Here is a 22,204-nt window from a genome sequence, read left to right on the forward strand (position 1 = left end):
GTAACAGGGGATATGGAACCTGAAATAACCAGACAAGACTTCCAATGGAGGCATGAGGATATCTATTCACCCATAAAGCCTTTGATCCAAAATTTGTCCTGCCTACAAGATGCATAGGGTTAAAAATCCAGCCGAAATTAAGGGAATGACCAACCAATGACTGGCCCAACTTGAGACCCAAACCCTGACACTAGTAACCAAAGTATACTATACTTGAAGATGGGAGACTAGCATAACTGTGCTCTGAAAGGCTTCATCCAGCAACTGTGCAGAGACCCACACCCAATCATTAGACAGAGCTTGGAAAATCTTGTGGAAGAGGAAGAAATGGATTGAAGAAGCCAGAGAGGTCAAGAACACCACGAGAAAAGCTTAAGATATACTAATCTGGGCCCATAGAAGCTCACAGATACTGAACCACCAACCAAAGAGCATGCATGGCCTAGAGCCAGGCCCCCTACATATATGCAGAAACTGTGTAGCATTGTGGTCTTCATGTGGGTCCCCTAAGAATTGGAGCAAGAGCTGTCTCTGACTCTGCTGCCTGCCTTTGGGCCCCTTTCTCCTACCTGGGCTGCTATGCCTAGCCTCAACAGGAGAAGATAAGCCTAGTCCTCCTGTATCTTGATATGCCTAGGGGGGGATGATATACAAGGAGGCCTCCCCTTCTCTGAAGAGAAAAGAAGGAGGTGCTGGAAGAAAGGGAGATGAGAAGGAGAGACTGGGAGTGAGAGGAAAATGGGATTGGGATGTATTGTAAATTACATTAATTAGTGGGAGAAAAGAAAATAATCCAGATACAAAAGAGAAATTCTGAAAAGGAACTTAGAAGAAATGAAAAATTTGGACCAAAAATATGATAAGTAAATCAAATAAATTAAAATTAAAAGAAAGCAAAGAAAAAGGTTTGTATGATACAAGTAATGGTTTCTCAAGAGAAAGTATACAATTAGTGAACATCTAAGTGAAAAATATATTCTCAATATCACTAGTAATTTGGGATGTACACATCAAAATCACATTAAGATAGCATTTTATCCAAGATAAAACTACTGTTAAAAAGTTAAAAGAACATTAAAGGGCTGCTGAGGATGAGGAAAAAAGAAATTCTCAGACAGTGTTGGTAGGAATGTGGATTAGCACAGTCATATGGAGAATAATACAAAAATGTAGTGCTATCACATGACTCAAGTAATCCATTTCTAAGTCTATGTGCAAAGGAAATGAAACCAACACATGGAAGACACATCTGTAAGACATATCTGTAATCTTGTGTTTATTGAAGCTCTATTCCCTTAGGTAGGCAAGAGACACAACCACCATGTTTGTGGATAGATGAATGAACAAATAAAGCCCATGATAGCATTACAATGAATGTGAGTATCATTCATTCATAAAAACTATAAAATTCAAATTTTGATGAAATTGGCGGAAGATATACCTGGTGAAATAAGCCGTAATAAAATGACTCTTACAACATTATCACTCATATGTGGACACTAAACATGTTACTCTCTTAGAAGAAAAGAGTAGGGTAGTGATTGCTGGAGTTTGGGAAGTGAAACAGAATCTGGATAAAGGAATGCTGGCTAAATCATGCGTACCAATATGCATGCAATTCTACAGTTCTGTAGCACAAGAGTTAGGCTTTAGTGTTTAAAACTTCATTAGGTAGACTTACATGATAAATTGTTTTTTATACATTTCTGTGTATTGATCATTACGCATGGTGACACATGATGAGGGCGTTTTCAGTGCCTATTGTATACTGAGCATATTTCTCCTATTACCCCCACAAATAAGTTTTAAAACATTTCCTTCAGTAAAAATTATTCATGTCCATTTAAAGGGAAGGTGTACGAGATTTAGGAGATACTAGTAACTTGCCATCAAAAGAAAAGGTTTTGAAGAACAAAGAGAAGGCAACATGGCAAATTCTTCACAGCACAGAATAGAAAAAAGTCACTGATCTGTTGGTTGCATCTGATGAAGAGGATGACTGATATTCAAGTGTAAAATGCAAGCCTAACATTAGTTTTAATTTATAAATTTTGCTTCTTGGTAAACATTTAATATACTACAAAGAGACATGATGCTCATTAAAATATCATATTAATAAATAAAATACCTGATTGGATATTTTGGTAATGACCAAAGAGCTCAAAGATTTCAGATGTTAATGATAAAAGCTTAAGGGGATGGAATATCAAACATTTGAGTGGTCTCCACACATTACGTACATACTTTGCATATTTCCACCATTTCCATAATTTCTACCATTGTTGAGCACCTTCAGAGATTTGAAGTCTTAGGAAAATATAAAAGCTCCCTTCAGTTAATTCAAACACTTAGAGTTAAAAGTATGTGAACGATGGCTCTCATTTACTGTATCATTTTTAGAAAAATATCTATCACACAAAAAGTTTTATAACTTCTGATACTTTATTACTAACATTTTAGATGAGTAAATGAAAATGCCCTACTTACTGATACTCTCAATATTAATGTATAACCATAAAAAAACTATGTATGAGAAGTTTCAGTGTTTTACAATGGTCCCCTATATCCAAATGAAAGTTGATTTGAATGCTCCAGATTCAGTGACTAAGATGGAAATCTTTACTGTAAATGAAAAGAAATATTTAAAAGAGATACAATTTCTCTAAGTGTACAAAACAATTTATAAATTTTCATAAATAAAATATCATGTTCCCAAAAATATTCATAGCAGAAAAAAGTTATAGGAATTAAAGAATAGAGAATGGAACCACAGGGGACCAGTGATTAGATAATCAGAAAAATGGGAAAAGGAGGCGCTTTATGGAAGGGGGAACAAAAAAAATACAGGAGGATGGAGGATACCAAGTATGTCTGAAAATTGTAAGGAATCATTCTATTAATTATTTATAAAAGCCATATTACATGCATATATATATATATGATTTTTTTTCCTATCTGGGCTGACAATGTTCCCTCCAAGATCCAATAGCCACATAAAAAATACCCCAATACCGGGCATAAGAAACATTCTTTAGAGTTGTTGATCAGGGGTGCCCAATAGTCTCTCAAAACATATAGCCTACTGATATTGGCCTTGGTTGACTGACAGAGGTGGAAAATCCATCCCTATTGCTCAAGACATGATGTATTTCAGACACTAGGCCCTGAGTTCCCTAATCTGAAGCTGATCTGAATGGCTTCTTGAATACTAGCTTTCATGGTATCAGAAGGGGCAGTGCAACCTTCCAAAGATATTAGGTAAGCAACAGTCCTTGCTAGCAGAACACCTATGAGTCACAAGGGCCAGCATGTCACAAAAATCTTAAAGGTATAGTAGTGATGGCCAAATTTTGGTGATAACCAATAGCTCTCTAATAGGCCCTAAAACCTGATTAGCAAGAGGGAAATCATGTCTTGTTAGAAACTAGCCAACTATACAGGGGAAGTGTAGTCATGGATCTTGGAAGACAACCTAATACCACCACCATATTAAACCAGCACAATCCTTAACTACACTGTAAACGTTTGCCCTTGTATGGACAGAGGAGTGTCGTCCTCACTCCTCATCAAGGAAACGTCTTGCAACAGATGGGAACAATTAAAGAAAACTGTATCCAGTGAAAATGCAGATTTGTGGATACCAGACCCAATGGTAAGATACATCTACAAAATGCTCCCTAGTGCTAAGGGAACATTGCAGAAGAGGTGAAAGATACATTGTAAAGAGCCAGATGATGAGGGAATAGACATGCCAAAATAGACAAAGAGAGGGCCACAAGGCCTAAACCTTATGGAAAGATGTAAGGGCAATTAAAAATTCCTGAGAATGGAAGAAATAGTATTCACCAAGAAGAGCACACCAATTGGTTTTCCAATACTAAGTGATCAGCCCTGAAAAATATACATATGAGTAACATTATTGCAATTGAGCAGGTTATACTTAGGAATATATATGTGTACATATATATGCATGTTGCAAGAATTTTTAAAAAGAGGCCATGAATTTGAAAGATAGCAATGAGGGAGACATGAGAAGGCTTAGAAAGAGGAAAGAAAAGAGAGAAATTAATAATTTTATTATAATCTCCAAAGTTAAATAAACAAAAAAAGATTTGATATAGGTTTAGGAAGATCTTTATTTCATAAAATGCTCACTTTGTAAGCCTAAGGGCCTGAGTTTAATTCGTATATCCCATGTAAAGAAAGCCAAGGGCACAGTGCTGCATACTTGTTATCCAGCACAGAGGATACAAAGGCAGGAGGTCCCTGAGGCTACGTGGGCAGCCCAACTAAGCTAGTTGGTGAGTCCCAGGCCAAGGACATTCCCTTTCTCACAAACCTACCAACCACCCAAGCAAATGAAACTTGAAAGCACCTGAACAATGACATGTATATTCCCTTATGAACCTTCACACACATGTACACACACACCTACAGAGAGGGGGGGAGTCATCATGAACTACTGTCTTGCTCTTCTAATGCACGGCTATGCTAAAATTATTAGCACCACATTCCATAGATAGATAGCATAGCATGAAGAATTAATAGTCTGAGTTCTACAGTCCCAATCTACTCTAAGCTAGCTGTTATTGTAGGAAATATGTTTTGCTTTACTGCTGCTTGCTTCTTTTATTTATGGAGTGACGGTTATTTGTATTTTTAAGAGAATTAAGAATAATATGTTAAGTTATACAGAATAGCATTTCCAAAGGATAAGTACTACATTGATGAAATATATACAGTAAAGCAAAAAATTAAATTACTATAAATATGCAGGAAATTGAGTCTGTTACCTTCAAGAGGAGCATATTTTCAAAGAAAAGTGTATTATTAATATGTCCAAAAGTAGCATATAGAGCAGATTAAATAATAAATTGAACCAGTAAATATATTTAAATCAAATGATGGATATATAGAGATGAATTGGATGTTAGAGTTAATTTGTACTTTTCTTCTTCCTACTTTCCAAAATGTTTAAAAAACAATGCATGAAACTAAAACAAAACATTTGTGAAAGTTACTTTTAATTGTTAACACAATTTAGATTCACCTCAGAAACCCCTCAGTGAGATATTGTCAAATTAAGTTGCTCTGTGGGAACGTCTGTGGAAATTGTCCTGATTATATTCATTGGTGTGACAAGGACTGTCCATTGTGGGTGGGATCATTACTTAGGCAGGAAATCGTGGACTGTCACTTATAAAGAGAGCAAGCTGAAAACTAGCATGCAGTTTTCAATGCTCTCTACTTCCTGGCTGTGGATACAGCATGAGCAGCAGCTGCTTCCAGTTCCTGCTGCTTTGCCTTGCAATGGCAGAATGGCAAACCAAATACTCTTTCTCTTTTAATGTGCTTTTGTCATAATGTCTTCTGCACATAGACAGGAAGTGGAACCAAAACACTCCTAAGAAAATTATCTTTTCCTAGTCTAAAGAGCAGATTGTTTTTCTTCCCTATCAAAAACAAAAACAGGCACAAAAATACTAAAAACAAAACAAAACAAAAAAAAAAAAACTTCTTTCAAAAGACTGAAACAATACTAAATATAAAGGGTTACTAAGGTGTTCTTGAATTTATTTCATTAAAAAGAATCTTTAAAAGGTTCTTTGAAAGCCTCCTGATCACAGAAAGTGTGCTTGAGCATAAGCAAAGAGTGTCCTTCAGGTGACATTCCTGCAATACTAGTTGGTGTGAGAAGGCCTGTCCATTGTGGGTGACACCATGCCCTAGGCAGGGAATCCTGGACTATTTAAGTACAGAGGCTTTCCTGTCACCTGAAATAAACAGAAAAAGTAAAGATGTGAAAGTAGCCTGGAAGCTTTCTCTAAATATAATGTTGAAGGCTGAGTTCTTTCAACTTTACAAAGATGGCTATGCCCAAGGACTTTTTATCCATCCCTACACATAGCTCAGGAGACATTAAGAGTTTTAATTTCAGTTCAAAGTTCTCAAGGGTCATAAGTGAAGTACAGAAACAGAACACTGAAAGAGGAGTCAGGGAACTTATCCAAATATGGCTACTTGCCATAATCTCACCACAAGTTAGGCAAAAACCTAGGGTCAGCTTTTTCTCTACCGGCAATTCCTTTTTACATAACACTAAGACAGTGTGCTTTTCAAAAGGTGAGCTAGTGCCATCTAGTGGACTCAAAAATTCATGCAATAATAATGAAAACATTTCTACTTACAAAATGTCTCCAAGTTTTACTTTATTTATCCTTCATTAACTCAAATACATCTTTTGGGAGAAAAGTTAATCTTGATATATTTTTGCCACAACTTACACAATGACTCTGAGCCTTAGCTTCTGGAGCTGTGTTGCAGATGTTTGGTGTTATTATATTATAATTTCAAAACAAAACAAACAAACAAACAAACAAACCACCCACCAATTTTAAAGTAAGGTAATAGAATGAATTCCAATTCTCAAATCCTGTACACATCCTTTGCTATGAGAGTGTCTTCAACTGCTTTACCTCAGGGTCCTCGCCTTGGATTTATCAAGTGTGAGTAGGAAGAGGAGATTCGTCTCCACCTACCCCATAGTCTCTATGTGAGCAGCCAGTGAGCTGAACACGATTAAATTACTTAAACAAAGGCTCCCTATTTCTGTTCCATTAAATTATATTTTCTGGAAATGAGACTTATAAAAGTTTTCTTTTCATAAAACCCTTTTTATAAAACAGTTATTTCCAAGAACAATATACTTTTAATGTTTCTGTTGAAGTCATTAAGAACCAAGATGAAACTGAAAGAAATATAGAATCCTTGATTATCACTTGTTTAAAAATTATCTGTTTTCCATTGGCATTGAGTATTTTTAAAAGAAAACCATTTCAAGACAACTCAAAATCTAAAAATTTTCTGTAAGCCAATTTTGAAACTTTAGCCATAAGCAACAAAATTCCATGCAGAATTATTCCTCCAGATCACAAATGGAAAGCAAATGCTTTATCAATTTTAGGCAAAAGCAGACAGTATTTGTACAGATTATACCAAACCACCCCTTTTACCTGCAGGCTAACCAAATTAAATTATTAAGGGAAAATGCAAGAAAATAAAACCATTTAAATAATAGAAGAATAACCAAATGTGTGCTCTGATAAAAATTAATTCTCTAGAGACAACTTGAGCAGTAAGCTTTTATGTGCTTATGTTAAATAAACACAAATGCCTCCAGATTGTGTCAAATTCCTCTTCAATGGTAATGTCCTTACAAATAGTTCTGAGTTGCTAGCAATGTAGAAACATAAACAGTGCACTTTATGTTACTACACAATTTGTACAAAAGTGCTTTTAGTTCTAGATAGATGTTTTAAGTTGATAATGACAAGATGTGATGGAGATTGATCTACATTCACAATTTTAGGTGCACCAAGATAGGAAAGATGTTTTCTTCAAGGCTGTCAAATACAAATAGCCAAAACACTAAGAATGTAACATTTATATAATTCCTGATTATGTCATGGTTCTTGTTGCTGTAGGTAGTTTATTGTATATATGTGTAATAATATAAATGTATATGTAAAAATAAAAATGTTTAATTAATAAAAAAGATGAATACTCCAAAAGAGCTGCTTACCTATTTACTTCATTGATTAAAAATAATATGTACTTTCTTATGCAGCATTCTTAACACTGCCACTCAATTTACAAATAAATTTATATTTCAATTATGATAGTGAAAATATATGTTCCCATAGACATTAATGTACATGCATATACTTAGATATCAAATCCAGTAAAAACAATAAAACCAATTTCGTCACTTGAATTTACCACTACTTTTGTAAAAAGAAAAAAAGCACCTCATATTTTGAAATTAATCTAAGTATTTCATGTCTCTCTTTGCATTGTATTATTTAATTAGCAGTGAATTAATTTTAAATGCAAATGAATTGCTTTAAAGAGAATAATAATAAAATCGCTAATCTTGTCCACTTAAACCTGAAGAAAAAATCAGATAAAAATGATATTTCCTAATGTAAATGAGCATATTGTGCACAACAAAGCACTGGCAACCAGGTAAGTTTGAAACCAAAAATATAAAATAGCATGGTTTCCAGGCCAATTTTATTTCACCTCCTTACAAAATACTATACAGTGGAATTGTAACTTACTACTTCCAAATACTAATCCATTTTTGTGCTCCTCTGTGAGAACTCTTAAGATCAATATTTCACCCAAATGACAAAATCTATCTTTCCACTTAGCTTGACCAGAATTTCTAAGCTGTTCCTGTAGATGAGAAACAGACTACACTGATCATCAGGAAAGCACTTGCAAATATACAGTCTCCTCACACTCAATAAATACAGCACTCTCACTGCACCCAACAGACAGCAGCGACATCTTAGCCTTGTTTGCTCTGTACTACTGAGATACCTCAGGCACATCAATTAGAGCTGTGGCAGTTTTCACATAAATCTTATAGATAACCTGTCCCAGGAAATCCATTGCTTATACAAATTCCCACACAGCCCTACTGCCAATATAAATGGTGATTCTATCATTTTTTTATAAAAACAGTTTGTTTTTTATTTTTAACTTCAATACGCTAGTGTGTACCCACAAAGTAATACATGATCAAGGTTCTTACCTTCATTTAAAAAAATTTTCTAATGTATTTACACAAGAATTTCAAAACAAAAAGTGCAGCCAGAGTGTCAGTATTTCCATTTGATAAAATTCATGGGTGGACTGAAAGTATATGGGAGAAGAACATGGGAACAGAATATGAGGCAATCACATTTTCAATGTATGTCCTTTAAGACAATTGAAAAAAGACGGTGTTGAAAAACAAGGATGTTTTTCTTTTCTAACAGTAGAAATGTAAATATTACTCTGGCTATGAGAAAAAAGAAGGAAATGAAAATAAAAAATAGTAAGAAAGCTTTTTTAGCAATAAATGTAAATTTTCAGAAAAATGACAACTTACAAAAACAGAGTCAATTAAAATATGTATCAGAATCTGCAGAAAGGAATATGAGGAGATATAAGTGGATACAAGGGGACCAGCTACCTCAAGTTCCTGCCAACAAGATGTCCCAAATGTGACAGATTATGCCCTTCAGTTGTGTGCCAAAATAACCCTTTCTCCCTAAGAGGCTTTATAGGAATATTTTATCTTGTTTTTTTTAAATGGTTTCTCAAGACAGGGTTTCCCTGTGTAGCCTTAGCTGTTCTGGACTCCCTTTGTAGACCAGCCTGGCCTCGAACTCACAGAGATCCACCTGCCTCTGCCTCCCAAGTGCTGGAATTAAAGGCGTGCGCCACCACCACCTGGCGGAATATTTTATTTTAGCAACAAAAATTGATCTAATACATACATGCTTATAATGACATATATGAAATGTATATATTACACATGTATTGTGTGTATCATTTCTGCAAATGCCAGCACATTAGCACTCTTCAGGGGATATTTCAGAAGAAGGAGTAGAAAGAATGTAAGAATCAGGTACTAAGGAGAAGGGCTGCAGGATGCTATCTTCTAAGCATCTATCTTCTAAGGATGACACAGTCACTGCAGTCATGTCAGACATAGTTGCCTGCACTGGGTCTGCACAAGTATGAACCTGTCAGCAATCAGTCAATGATTGGAAGAGGAACCATGAGGCTGTATTCTTCCCTGGAGAAACATTTCTACTATGGACATTAAAGGTGGGAGTAACGTCGCTGTCTTCAGTGTGTATACCCTGCTGAGCTCTGCAAGCTTCAGTGGATAGCCCCTAATGCACGCTCATGCAGAGGGCCCTGGTTAAACTCGATGGTCCACAAAACAAAACAAAAAGCATGAGTATGGGAAAGGGGTGCAGGGACAGTTGCCAGGGATGGAAGGAAGGCAGGAGAGGTTGTAGTAAACGTAATCAGAATGCAACATACACACTGTATGGATGTTTTAAGACAATCTAGTTAGTGAAAGGATTAGAAAACATGAAAGATAAAATTGCAGGCACACAGCTATGTGCATTAAGGCATGAGGTACTGCAAGCCTCACGGGAAGTTCACCCCTGTACGTCCTCTCCTTTGATATTAGCAGCCTCGGTGAAAGAGGAAGGGGCCAATTCAAGTGATGTATTCAGTAGAGAACAGCCAGTGAGAGAGGGAAGTGTTATCACAGTGCCGAGAAGTGTGCAAGGCTAGGCTCCTGGAATCAGGCCAGAGACAGGGGTTTGGAAATCCCCAGTGAGTTTAATTCAGTTCTATAGGAAAAGGAACAAAAAGGGGATGCCCTAACTTCAGTGCCTACTAAGGGCTATGCATTCACTATAAATGGATCATATTGTTTTAATATACATTAAAATATGCCATTTTCTCATCTAAGTTAAATAAATATAAAAATAGTAAAGTATGCAAGTCAGGGATAGTGGTCTACAATGTGTCAATGTGTGTGTGTGTGTGTGTGTGTGTGTGTGTCTGTGTGTATGTGTGTGTGTGTGTCTGTTTATGATGTGTGTCTTAATTGAACTGGAACTTAACTATTTAGGCCAGGTTGGCCCAAGAATCTGAGTGTCTTTACTTCCTTACCACTGAGATTACAAATGCTTACTCCAACGTAGCACTTGTTTTTTCATTTCTCATGCGTATCCATGTGTGTGCACGTATGTGTATGTAGTGTGTATGCTCTATGCATGTGAAAATGCATGGATGTATGTTAAAACACTGTGAATGAGTGTGCATGTGAAGGCCTGAGAGTGATGTTGAGGGAATCATCTTGCATTGCTCTTGCATCTCATCCACTGAGGGAGAACCTCTCAATTAAACCCAGAGCTCATTGTTAGGACTAACCCCACAAGCTATCTCATACCAAAGATGCCCTGTCTCCTACCTCTGGTGACCAGGGTTACAGGTAGGTCCCCACACTGATGCAGCATTTAGATGGATTCTCTGCTCCAATCTCAGGTCCTAAGGCTTCAACAGCAAGCACTTTACCCACCAGGCATTTACCTCAATCTCCCCATGATATATTACTTGGGTTCTGGAGATCAAACTAAGGTGTTCATGCTTGGAAGTGAACATTTTTATCAACGAAGATAGCTCCCTAGTGAGCTGGAGGGGATAATTCTGAAAAGGAGTGAATGAAACAAAATACAATTATGCAAAATAAAGGTTTAAATATTAAAATTGCTCTTACTGATTCGAGTGATCTTATTATGTGAAAGTTCAAGGCTTTGGATGTTGGTGCATCCATCGAAACCATGAATAGAAGTCAGCAGGTTTTTATTAAGAAGAACAACACAGAGATTTTCCAAGTTTTCACAATTGATGGTCTCAATGTGGTTTTCCTAAAGCAAAGAAAGAATGGAATAGCTTTATTTCAATGCCTTATAAATATACTACTTAATCCTTTCAAAAATATTAAGGTTGAGATGTAATGTCTAAATCGAAGTATAAGTCATTTCTAAAATAATCATGCAAATAACTACACCACCTAGAGGGAAAATTAAGTATAAAACAAAGAATTAGCTACTGTCCATTTGTTTAATGTCTTAAATGAATGTTGAGGACAATAAAACCAAATATTTTGAACAATCTGAATGAACACGATAGATTATTTATTGGTCATGTTGCTGGTGCTCTTCGATGGGAATGTTGTGCTGGTTAACTGAGCCTGCTCTCACCATTATTCCAGTGTGTCTGAGGGGGGATGTCTTTCCATTTTCCTTTGCAGCCCTTTGCCTTGTAGGGACCACTCTTCTGCAATGTACCCGAGAAAGTGCACTGAGAAGCTATTCTTCTACCCGGATCTGACTTAGGTGCAAAGCTCATGAAGTGATGGCATAAACTGATGAGATTTGCTGGTCTTTGGGACGTGAACCTATTTTCTATATGTGACTTAGTATAGAAAATGGTGGATTGTGAAGGAATGTCAGTTTGATAGTCTCCAAGAAACATGATAACCTAATGTTGGCGCATACGTGTTTTCCTCTTACATGAACTCAGAGCTCAGCCAACGAAAACACTGCATGACATGACGCAGACAGGTGCTTGATATGCACTTACACACTGGCACATGTCTGGCTGAACACTCAGTCTTGAAAACAAAGACCCTCAAACAACCACAGGATAGTCTAAACTTCTGAAACCTCCTTGTTAAGGCAATTTTTAAAAAGGTTTTGTAAATTCTCAACCCAGCTAATGTGTGACAATCATTAAAGACACCAAGCCAAACAGTAGGAAGTATTCAGCCATTCCTAGCTGCAGAATACCTAGAAATCAGTGGCTGTTTCTTCTAACTCTATTTTAAAGAACATTGTTACTTGTTATAGTCACTTCACCACTTACAAAACAAAACAATTTCGGGCTTAGGTTATCAATAGCTCCTCTATTTGGTCCCTAGGAATTTATGCTCGTGGTCCTTGCTTTAAACCTCGTGTATCAAGTGATTTTATGGCTTCTTCAAACTTCTCATTTCTAAAATACAAGCATGAATCTATTTAATTTTTGTTGTATGGTAAGTTATAGTAGAACAAGCAACTTGCCTGCACATCGACGTACTTAAGGTTTTTGCAGTGGCTCAGGCTGTGCAAGGAAGTTAAGCCACAGCGTCGGAGACACAGGAGCTGAAGACTTGAGTAGTCTGCTAGTGTGGAGAGACTACAGCCAGGCAAATCCTGAAACGTAACGTCTTTAACCTGGAGGTTTCAAGAACATTGTGATGAGTGGCACTGTTGAACATCGCAGTATAGATTATTTTAGCCTCACAAAGGTCTTCAAAAGTTCACCTAAGTAATTGTATATGTTGAATCCCACCTTTGTTAGGAACTCAGATTACGTCCAGCTATCTGGTCTCTTTTTCTTGCACTATACCAAGATAAGTTAATGCAAGCATTCACAATCAATTTGAGCTCAACTCTAAAATACGTGCAGGCAATGTGGCAATCCCTTATTAGGTTTCTTGCAATTTTAGCAAATTTTTGTTGTTGTTTATCAAGTTTGGAAATTATTTTCGGTGCATAATATATTATTATATTTATATATATCTAATTGATATATATTTATCTATATAATTTATCTATATTTATATATACGTATATAACATATATAAAATATATATATATATAGTTATATATATATATAGTTATATATATATATATAGTTATTTTTGGTCCATGCTTTGAGATCCCTGGATCTCTGGCAGGGCCATATACTGGGAGATATATACAGACAACATTTGGCCTATTTCTTGATTAATCAGCAAGAATAATACCATATTTCTTACACGTTAGGTAAATAAAGGTTCTACTTTCAAAATCATCTTAGAGTGCACCAAGTATTCATTACATAAAGCAATTCTTGCAGCTAATAACCTTTCAATTCTTTTCAGAATGAAAATGTATCATCCACTTAAGTGATAATGACTGCTTACTGGGTATGAATGCAAGCAAATGAATTCTATAGTTAGAGAAGTGGCTGTGCACTAGAAAATGAAAACATTTAAATTGAGAATAAATCAAAATTTGACAATTACAGCCAGCTATATAATAATGAAAGTTGATTGGCAATAAAGCACATTATTTTGCTTTGTTTGGTAACATGCCTATTTCAGATAACTATATATTCATGTTCAAATTTAGTTACTGATCAGGGCAACCTTTCCATTTTCTGTAGTTTAAATTCATTAAAATTCATGAAGGAAGATTATGTTGGCAACTTGTAGAGGCACCCACCTTTGACTGTGTATGGGCAGTTTCACAGTACTCCTTTTGTTTCTTTGAACATTAAAAAAATCTTTTGACATTGGAATGTAGCTTATACCCACCCTAAAGGTTTCCAAGCACATGACATCAAAATAAGAGTTTATATTCATTGTTTGACGTATGTATTATAGTAATCACCTGCTTAAAATTACTCCGCATCCTTTACATAATTCAATATAGAATTAGTAATCATATGTGTCCAACACTCTTTGGTTGGCTTGAAAAATATCAGCTGGGTCATAAAGGAGTTAGACTAAATATTTTCAAATTTAAAAAATAATGAGTTGTCTCATCTTGTAGCAATGCTCAAATATATTTAGAGCAGTCATATTTTCTTTTGCCTTGAAGGAAAGTACAAAAACATTTGGAAGTTTTGTGTTCTAAAGCTCATTTTGCTTGAGAATGAATTGTCTCACCTATAAAAGCCAAGATTAATTCATTATTTTATGATTATTAGTTTTTATTTAATCATACATATTTTATGAAATTCTTGACATCTCTCTCCATATATACATAAAACCTAAGATTGCCATATACTTTAGAGATTTAATTATCAATTATTCTTGAATTTAACCCTAGGAGAAGTATAGTTTATCCCTCACCACTTTAGAAGAATCTTAGGAAGATGGTATTAGAGGTCAGGATAAGCACAGAGATATGACACTAAATGACTAGAAAAGCAAAGTAGGAAAGTTGAATAAAAGACAATGGTTAACTATCTGTCAAACAGAATAATTACAGAAAGTTTCTGGAAACAAAAAAGTATTTTATAGCATTTTAGTATTTTTGTGACACATTAACACTTATTTTTCACTTTTATCAAATATATTTGATGCTTCAAAGCAAAGTGTAGTTTGCATTAGTTGCTTTAGTGGACAGTGAAAGTACAGTAGAGGCCTGTACAATACAGCTAATCAAATCAGACTGCCCACAGTGCTGACCACATCACTTAAGATGCTTAAGTAGCTGGGTAGCGGTGGTGCACACCTTTAATCCCAATAAGGGAGAGGCAGATGCAGATGGATCTCTGTGAATCTGAGGCCAGTGAGGTCTACAGAGTGAGTCCAGGAGAGCCAAGGCTACACAGAGAAACCCTGTCATGAAAAAAAGAGGTTTAAATAGCAGATAATATGTATTCAATCTATTGAACAAAAATACCTAGTTCGCACTCTAGAAGACCCTGATTAGGCCTTGCCTTAGGAGAGTGGTTCTCAACCTTCCTAATGCTGTGACCCTTTAAGTACAGTTCTTCATGTAGCAGTAAGCCCCGGCCATAAAATTGGGTTGCTATCCCATAACTGTATTTTTGCTACTGCTGTGAATCGTACTGTAAATGTCTGACATACAGTTTACCTTATGCACCACCCCAATAGAGGTGGCAAACCCCACATTTAGAATCACTGCACAGAGAGTTAATTCTCCATTTGTGGAAACTGACAGGAGTTCTCAAGAAAGAACAGGGGGTGAAGAGGAGAAACATCCAGGAGAAAGGTTAATACTCTTCTCACTGATAGGGCAGAGACCAATGAGTAAGAAGGAATAATAGCATGGTTCCTCTTACTTAGGTTTCACTCCCTTACACTATATGTGGGCCTAGAACTGCCACCTGTAGCTAGCTCTAAGATGTGTACACGAGGAAAGTTTTTCAAGTAATGAATACTGTTATTATATGGAGAAGGCTGAAACAAACTTAGAGAAAGAAAACTATTAAAATAATGGCCCCAGAAACAGAATCATGCAGGAAAAAAATAGTGAAGACCCATGGAGAGCACTGACATGTAGCCGTACAGAGTATACAGAGCTGGTAGCCATGGCCAAACAATGACTAGGAAATAGATGGCATTTTATTGTGTCAATTCTAGCTCTTGTTCCTTATGTTGTTTTTCTCTGACCAAGATGTCTCTTCCAAACCTCATCACTATCCAGAATTCATGGTGCAGACCTACAGTCCCGAGTACTCCGGGGGTTGAGACAGGAACCTAACACTTCAGTTCACCAATGCTGTGCAGTGAACTCAACGCCATCCTGGGGAATTCTATGAAGCCCTGTCTCAAAATATTTTTTTCTTACAAAAGAGGAAGGGATATAGTTCAGTTGTAGAGCTCTTGATAGTATAGTTTAGTCCCCCAGCACACAAAGAAAATATATCAACAAACCCCATTAATTTACTCTCCTTTCACAGAAAAATCAGGAATCTTATTTACTGTAGTCAAAGTTTATGGAGCATTTCTTTGCTTATGTTCCATAGGGACAAAGGCTGTATTTTTCTGTTCAGCTCACCAGTAAGTATTGGTCAAATATATTAGACAAATGGAAACTTACCAAGTGAATAAAATACTGTATTATTTATTAATATGTTTATTTGTCTAGGCATATGTCTGTATAAAAGTGGTGTATAGTATTGGGGGTAGGTTAGTAGGAGAACACTTGAGTGGCAGAAACAAGGCCCTGGGGATGGCCTGAAGTACTAAAAAGGACAAACACCCATGGTTGTTCAGGCCTGTGATCTCAGAACACGGGGGAGTAGGGCAGGGTATCCAAGTTTAAGGCCAGTATGTGCTCCACAGCAAGACCTTGTCATTTCCTTTAAATAAGGGCAACAAAAAACTTGAAATCCTTAAGCACATTTTAATGAAAAATCGCCTTAGAGGATATGGGGCTACTTGTGACTAGCTCACTGGCTGTAGCCCTCTTCTGTTGTATAAGAGAGTGTTTGTCATCCACTCTTACAATGCATGGACTAGTGTCCTCTGATGAGTTGACCTTCAGAATCATGGTCCCTTTAGAGAGTAAGGCAGGCCCTACGTGTCTTAGGAGCTGGTGACATAGAGAGTGGATCATTGGTTCCATTCCTTCCTTCTCATCTTGAAAACACGGTGCCAGAAGCTGGCTTCCTACTCCAACCGAGACACAAAGGGGCTTTGATTTGGGTCTCTCCCTGATGCATGGTAGAGCTTGCCTGCACACTGATAGATGGACCTCATACCTCTCTCTCCTGCCTCATGTTCAGTTTCTATGTGTGATGAGTAGTCTTGTGGCCCACTGATTTTAGATAGTCTGCAACATTTAAAACATAACTCTCACAGTCTCTGGAAAACCAGTACCAGAGCTCATATGGTGTGAAATTTCTACCCTGATTCAATCTAATACTAGGTACCTGGCACTTGATTTTTAGCTTCAAAGAGGGTCAGGTATCACCATATGCAATCGACTCTAATAATCACTTCATCAAGTGCTGGAGCACAGCTGCGTCAGCTAAAAACTATACTGCTTAAAACTGAGGTCTAAATATACATCTCTAAATTAAATTTTTACTCAAAATTTTGCTCTCAAGCTACAGTTATATAAAACTTGTAACTTGTTTGAGGCATTGGATGAAAACATTCTTAAACATCAGTTTCTATGTCTTAAAGAAAACTACACTGGCTACATCTGTGTTAGGGGCAGAAATCCAGTCTGTGCTGGTTGTTGCTTCAGTTCCACAAGCCCCACTAGGCTCTGGCTAGTTGGATCTGTTGGTCTTCTTGTGGAGCTCCTGTCCCCTCCAAATCCTTCTATCTCTATCCCCCCTCAAATTTTCACAAGGCTCCCAGCTCTCTGCCTGATATTTGCCTATGAGTCTCAGTATCTGTTTTAATCCACTGCTGCATAGAGAGTCTCATAGGACAGTTATGCTAGGCTCCCATCAGATAGCATAGCAGAGTATCATTAATTGTGTCAGAGGTTGGCTTTCTCCCATGGGATGGGTCTCAGGTTGAGCCAGCCATTGGTTGGACATTCCCTCAGTTTATGCTCTATCTTTATGTCTGCATATCTTGTAGGCAGGGTACATTTTGGGCTGAAGTTTTTGTGAGTGATTTGGTGCTCTCCTTCCTCCACTAGAAGTCCTGGGAAGAAGGCAGCCTCTTCAGACTCCATGATCCCCACTATTGATGAGCAGCCTGGTCTTCATATGAGTCTTCTAGTAAGGGGAACAGGGGCCTCTCTCTGACATGGACTCTATTGCCTGCTTTTTGATCACTTCCCTCTGGACAGTCTGCTTTGCCAGGCCTCGGTGGAAAAGGATATTCTCAGTCCTGATGTGACCTGATGTACTGGTATGGGGTAGATGTGGGGTAGCTCCTCATTTCTGAGGAGTAGGACAGGGGGACCAGGCAGAGAAGAGAGAGGAAGCTATGATCAGGATGTAAAGTGAATAAATAAATTTTAAAAAAAGAAAGAGAAAGGAAGAAAGGGAGGGAAGGAGGGAGGAAAGAAAGAAAGAAAGAAAGAAAGAAAGAAAGAAAGAAAGAAAGAAAAAAGAAAACAAAGCATACTGCTGGGGCATGGTGGAGCATGCCTGAATTCCCAATCAGAGAAGTAGAGGGAGGTCAATCTCTGTGAGTTTGAAAGCAGCCTGGTCGACAGAGTGTGTCCAAGCCAGCCAAACAGCCAAGGCTACACAGAGAAAACCTACCTATCTCAAATATCAAGAGGAAAGAAAAGAAAGAAATGAAAAAAAAAGAAAAAGAAAAGAAAACTCAGCCCTGTTGCCAGCATATGTGATTACGATTATATGGCATATGGTTAAAAAAAACATTTCAATACAGGAAATCTAGGATCTTCCATCTTTCACTGCTAGGAGCTATTTCCATGTTAACGGAGCCTGCGTATCCTTCCCAATAGAACAGCAAAAGCATTAAGTGTCCTTATCTAAATCCAGCCATAATTGCCACATGTTCCAAAAGGGCTTTGAATCAGGGCTTCAGACATTGTAAAATATAAATCAAAGCCCTTTACACTGTTGAGATGGGTAAGGTCCTGAAAAACTTGAGAGTCTCTAAAATGAAGCAGTATTTAATTAGCATTTCATTAGCAACTACATTTATTAAGTGGCACAATTCTTATATATAAAACCATTGAAAGGAAAAATTGCATTATAGACAATTAATTTTAATTCAATATAAAACTAGTATTGCCAAGTCATAAATACCTGCTGTAATGTATCCCAAGGGCCATGCTGAAGAATGGCTGAGGAATCCAAAGGAGGCATTGTATTTGCTGGACATTTCACAAGTCTCTTTTTTTTAATGATTTTCTTGAGTTGATTTTGTTCAAAGATTTCGGACCAAGGTTTAGATGATTTTATCCAAGCTAGTCTCCTTTCCTCAACTGAAGATAAAACTGCTCTCTGTGAAACAGAGCAAGCCAGGACACTGTCGCTTTCAGACTTCTTTGGCTCCCATTGTTCCGGGCTTTCTCTACTCTCACATTTAGGTATGCCCTCTCCTTCTTCAGTGAGCAAGGGGCTATTTGCACTGTGACTGCCAGCCTCTGAACTGGAAGCAAGTGCGCCCGAGACAGGCCCCGGCTGGTCTCTCCTGCCTTCTGTAGGACCCTGCTGGTCTGTCCTGCCTTCTGTAGGACCCTGCTGGTCTGTCCTGCCTTCTGTAGGACCCTGCTGGTCTGTCCTGCCTTCTGTAGGACCCTGCTGGTCTGTCCTGCCTTCTGTAGGACTTTTCTGGTCTGTCCTGCCTTCTGTAGGACCCTGCTGGTCTGTCCTGCCTTCTGTAGGACCCTGCTGGTCTGTCTTGCCTTCTGTAGGACCCTGCTGGTCTGTCCTGTCTTCTGTAGGACCCTGCTGGTCTGTCTTGCCTTCTGTAGGACCCTGCTGGTCTGTCCTGCCTTCTGTAGGACCTTTCTGGTCTGTCCTTCCTTCTGTAGGACCTTTCTGGTCTGTCCTGCCTTCTGTAGGACCTTTCTGGTCTGTCCTACCTTCTATAAGACCCTGCTGGTCTGTCTTGCCTTCTTTAGGACTCTGCTGGTCTGTTTTGCCTCCTGTAGGACCTTTCTGGTCTGCCCTGCCTTCTGTAGGGCCTTTCTGGTCTGTCCTGCCTTCTGTAGGGCCTTTCTGGTCTGTCCTGCCTTCTGTAAGACCCTGCTGGTCTGTCTTGCCTTCTTTAGGACTCTGCTGGTCTGTTTTGCCTCCTGTAGGACCTTTCTGGTCTGCCCTGCCTTCTGTAGGACCCTGCTGATCTGTCTTGCCTCCTGTAATCACCGAGGCATCTGAGTTAAGGACCACAGCATCACCAGTTAGCACACTGTCTTCTGGCAATTCCTCAATTCTTTTTGATTTTACATCAATCTCTTTGTCTTCTAGTATTATATTTCTTTCTGCACATGCAGGATTTTCTAATATTAGTGAGGGTGGGTCTTTTTGTGTGGAAACAGATGAAGTATTATTCTCCCCATACAGTGAACTCTCCTGCTGTGTGATCTCCATTTTCTTTATCTTTTCAGCCAATCTCTCTTGATTATGTTTGATTTCCTGTCTTTCATTTTTGTCCTCTTCACTCATTTCTTGATTGAATGCAAACACTTTTGGGGTTTTTTGCCCTGCATTCTCCTTTGTGTCATGCATTACGGTTTCCTCTTTGTGATTTTGAGACTTTAGTTCATGTCTCTGGCACTCTTGAGTCACATTTTCCTTTAGGTCTGAGTTTTTCCATTCCCCTCTCTGGTCTGTGTTTTTGAAGTCAATTTCTTGGTTAGCTAATTTTTCTGAACATTGCTTATTTGATAAATTCTCACTGTTTTCAGTCACTTTCAGATTTGGTATATTTTCATTAATTTTTAATTCTGCCAAAATTGCCTGGCTTGGTGTTAATTTTACTCCTATTGATTCCTTTAATGTAAGCTGTTTGTGCTGTGTGCGCCCATTTTTCCTCTTGTTGGATTGCTGAACTAGACAAGCATCTTCTGTCTTCTCTGAGCTGGTGTCCACTAACTCTTCAGCTATATCAGCCTTACTCTGTGACTTATTTCCTGCAGCCTGCTGCTTGCCATGGCACTTTCCCTTCTTTAAAGTGCAGTTAATGGTTAGCAGTTGGTGGGCATCTTCGCTCTGTCTCATTTTCTCCTTGTTCCGTTGCTCTTCTCTTTCTCGTCTCAGGAGGCTCTTTTTCTCTTCATATTCCCTTTCTCGCCTTCTCCTCTCTTCCAGCATCTTCTTCTTCCTTTCCTCCTCCATCTTCTGCTCCTCTTTAATTCTTCGTCTTCTTTCTTCCTCCTTCTGTCGGATCTTCGCTTCCCTCTCTTTCCGCTCCTGTGCTTTTCTTTTCTTATTTTCTATTTGCTCTCTTATGATGGGGCTATATTTTCGGTAAGTTACCAATGCTTTGTATTTAGCTTGAATTTTTACAGCTGCATTATGTTGCAAGTTTAGCAAACGTGCTTTTTCTTTTTCTTGCAACTCACATAATCTTGTTCTTTCCTCCTCCATTTGTAAATGCATGTTTCTAATAAGTTCCTAAAATAAAGAGGAGTAGTAATAAGCATCAGCTAAATCAGTACTTTTATAAGTATATTAAATATATTACAAAACCTACAGGTAGAACGAAACAGCTATAAAATTCACTGAGAAAAATAAGTCAATATTTTTAGAAAATGAATTTTTAAATGCATAAATGATTTGGGTCACATTGTAGAGTTTATATTATACTCAAGTTATGAACCAATAAGTTAACAATTAAGGGATTATCTACAAACAGAAAGCAATTGAAATCAAGATGACACAGGAGACATGAAGGGGAAAACAGGCCAAAATCCATGTAAGAGAGAGACTCAAACTTCCTGACACGGATGCTGTGATAATGGAGAGTAGGAATTAGACCATTTCAGAAGCAGAGTACCAACAAGACAGGGGCCCTTGCATACAAGCATGAGGAAACTCTGGCCTAGTTACACATCTTATCCCTTCTAAATCTCAAGAAAGCTATAAAACACAAAACATATCCATTTCTGTGAGATAAAACACACACACACACACACACACACACACACACACACTGGTTTTGGGGTATTTTGCTTGTTTTCTTTTTATTTGTTTTTATATATAGCCACATAGCAAAATGTTTGACACACACTGAAAAATTATTAAATAGGCAGAGACTAATGCATAATGTGAAAATCTTAAAGCATCAAAAGAATATATGGGTTAAGCATAAAATTTGCAGTAACTAAAATATATAAATATGCAAAGAAATCATATCATTGAATAGTCAGCAGGCAATAGAAATAGGCCTGAATTTCATGCTCAAATATAGTAAAAATTAAAATAAAAACATTTACTTCACTACTTGGTAAAAAAATGGAAAACTTTACTATTCAAAATGATTTCTGACATAAATATACATAGAAGTAAATGCTGCATGAATATAGAAACTGGAAAGACTCAGGAGATGAGCACTAGGAGTGAGGAATGAAACCATGGAGTCATTCAGCTATATCCTTCTTCTTCCTTAATTTTAGTTTTGAAGTCAGATGTCAGTTTTATTTTTGATATGTTTTATGTAGTGTGTGCTATTCCTATGTTCTAAAGTTTCCTTAATTCTGTTACTCAAATTTAAGTAATTGCACTTTTATATTCCAGGTGTGATTTTCTTTTCTTTTCTTTTCCTTTTGTGTTTTGTTTTGCTTTTCCAGTGTGCTTTCCACATTATCTATTGCTACTTGAGGATCAC

At 37.4% G+C, this 22,204-nt stretch overlaps 1 protein-coding gene across 1 annotated transcript in view; it reads right to left on the minus strand.

Moving 5' to 3' along the window:
• The window catches only part of Lrriq1 (leucine rich repeats and IQ motif containing 1), a 152,734-nt gene that overhangs the window by 117,363 nt on the left and 13,167 nt on the right, over window positions 1-22,204 (minus strand). The window contains exons 7-10 of the mRNA XM_051172945.1: window positions 19,728-20,991; window positions 18,676-19,070; window positions 12,486-12,638; window positions 11,138-11,288 (exon numbers count right to left, since the gene is read on the minus strand). Of these exons, the coding sequence (XP_051028902.1) occupies window positions 11,138-11,288; window positions 12,486-12,638; window positions 18,676-19,070; window positions 19,728-20,991 (1,963 nt within the window). The remainder of the gene's footprint in view (window positions 1-11,137; window positions 11,289-12,485; window positions 12,639-18,675; window positions 19,071-19,727; window positions 20,992-22,204) is intronic.

The sequence above is a fragment of the Acomys russatus genome, chromosome 31 (assembly GCF_903995435.1).
Source record: "Acomys russatus chromosome 31, mAcoRus1.1, whole genome shotgun sequence".
In the NCBI taxonomy this organism is placed as follows: Eukaryota; Metazoa; Chordata; class Mammalia; order Rodentia; family Muridae; genus Acomys; species Acomys russatus.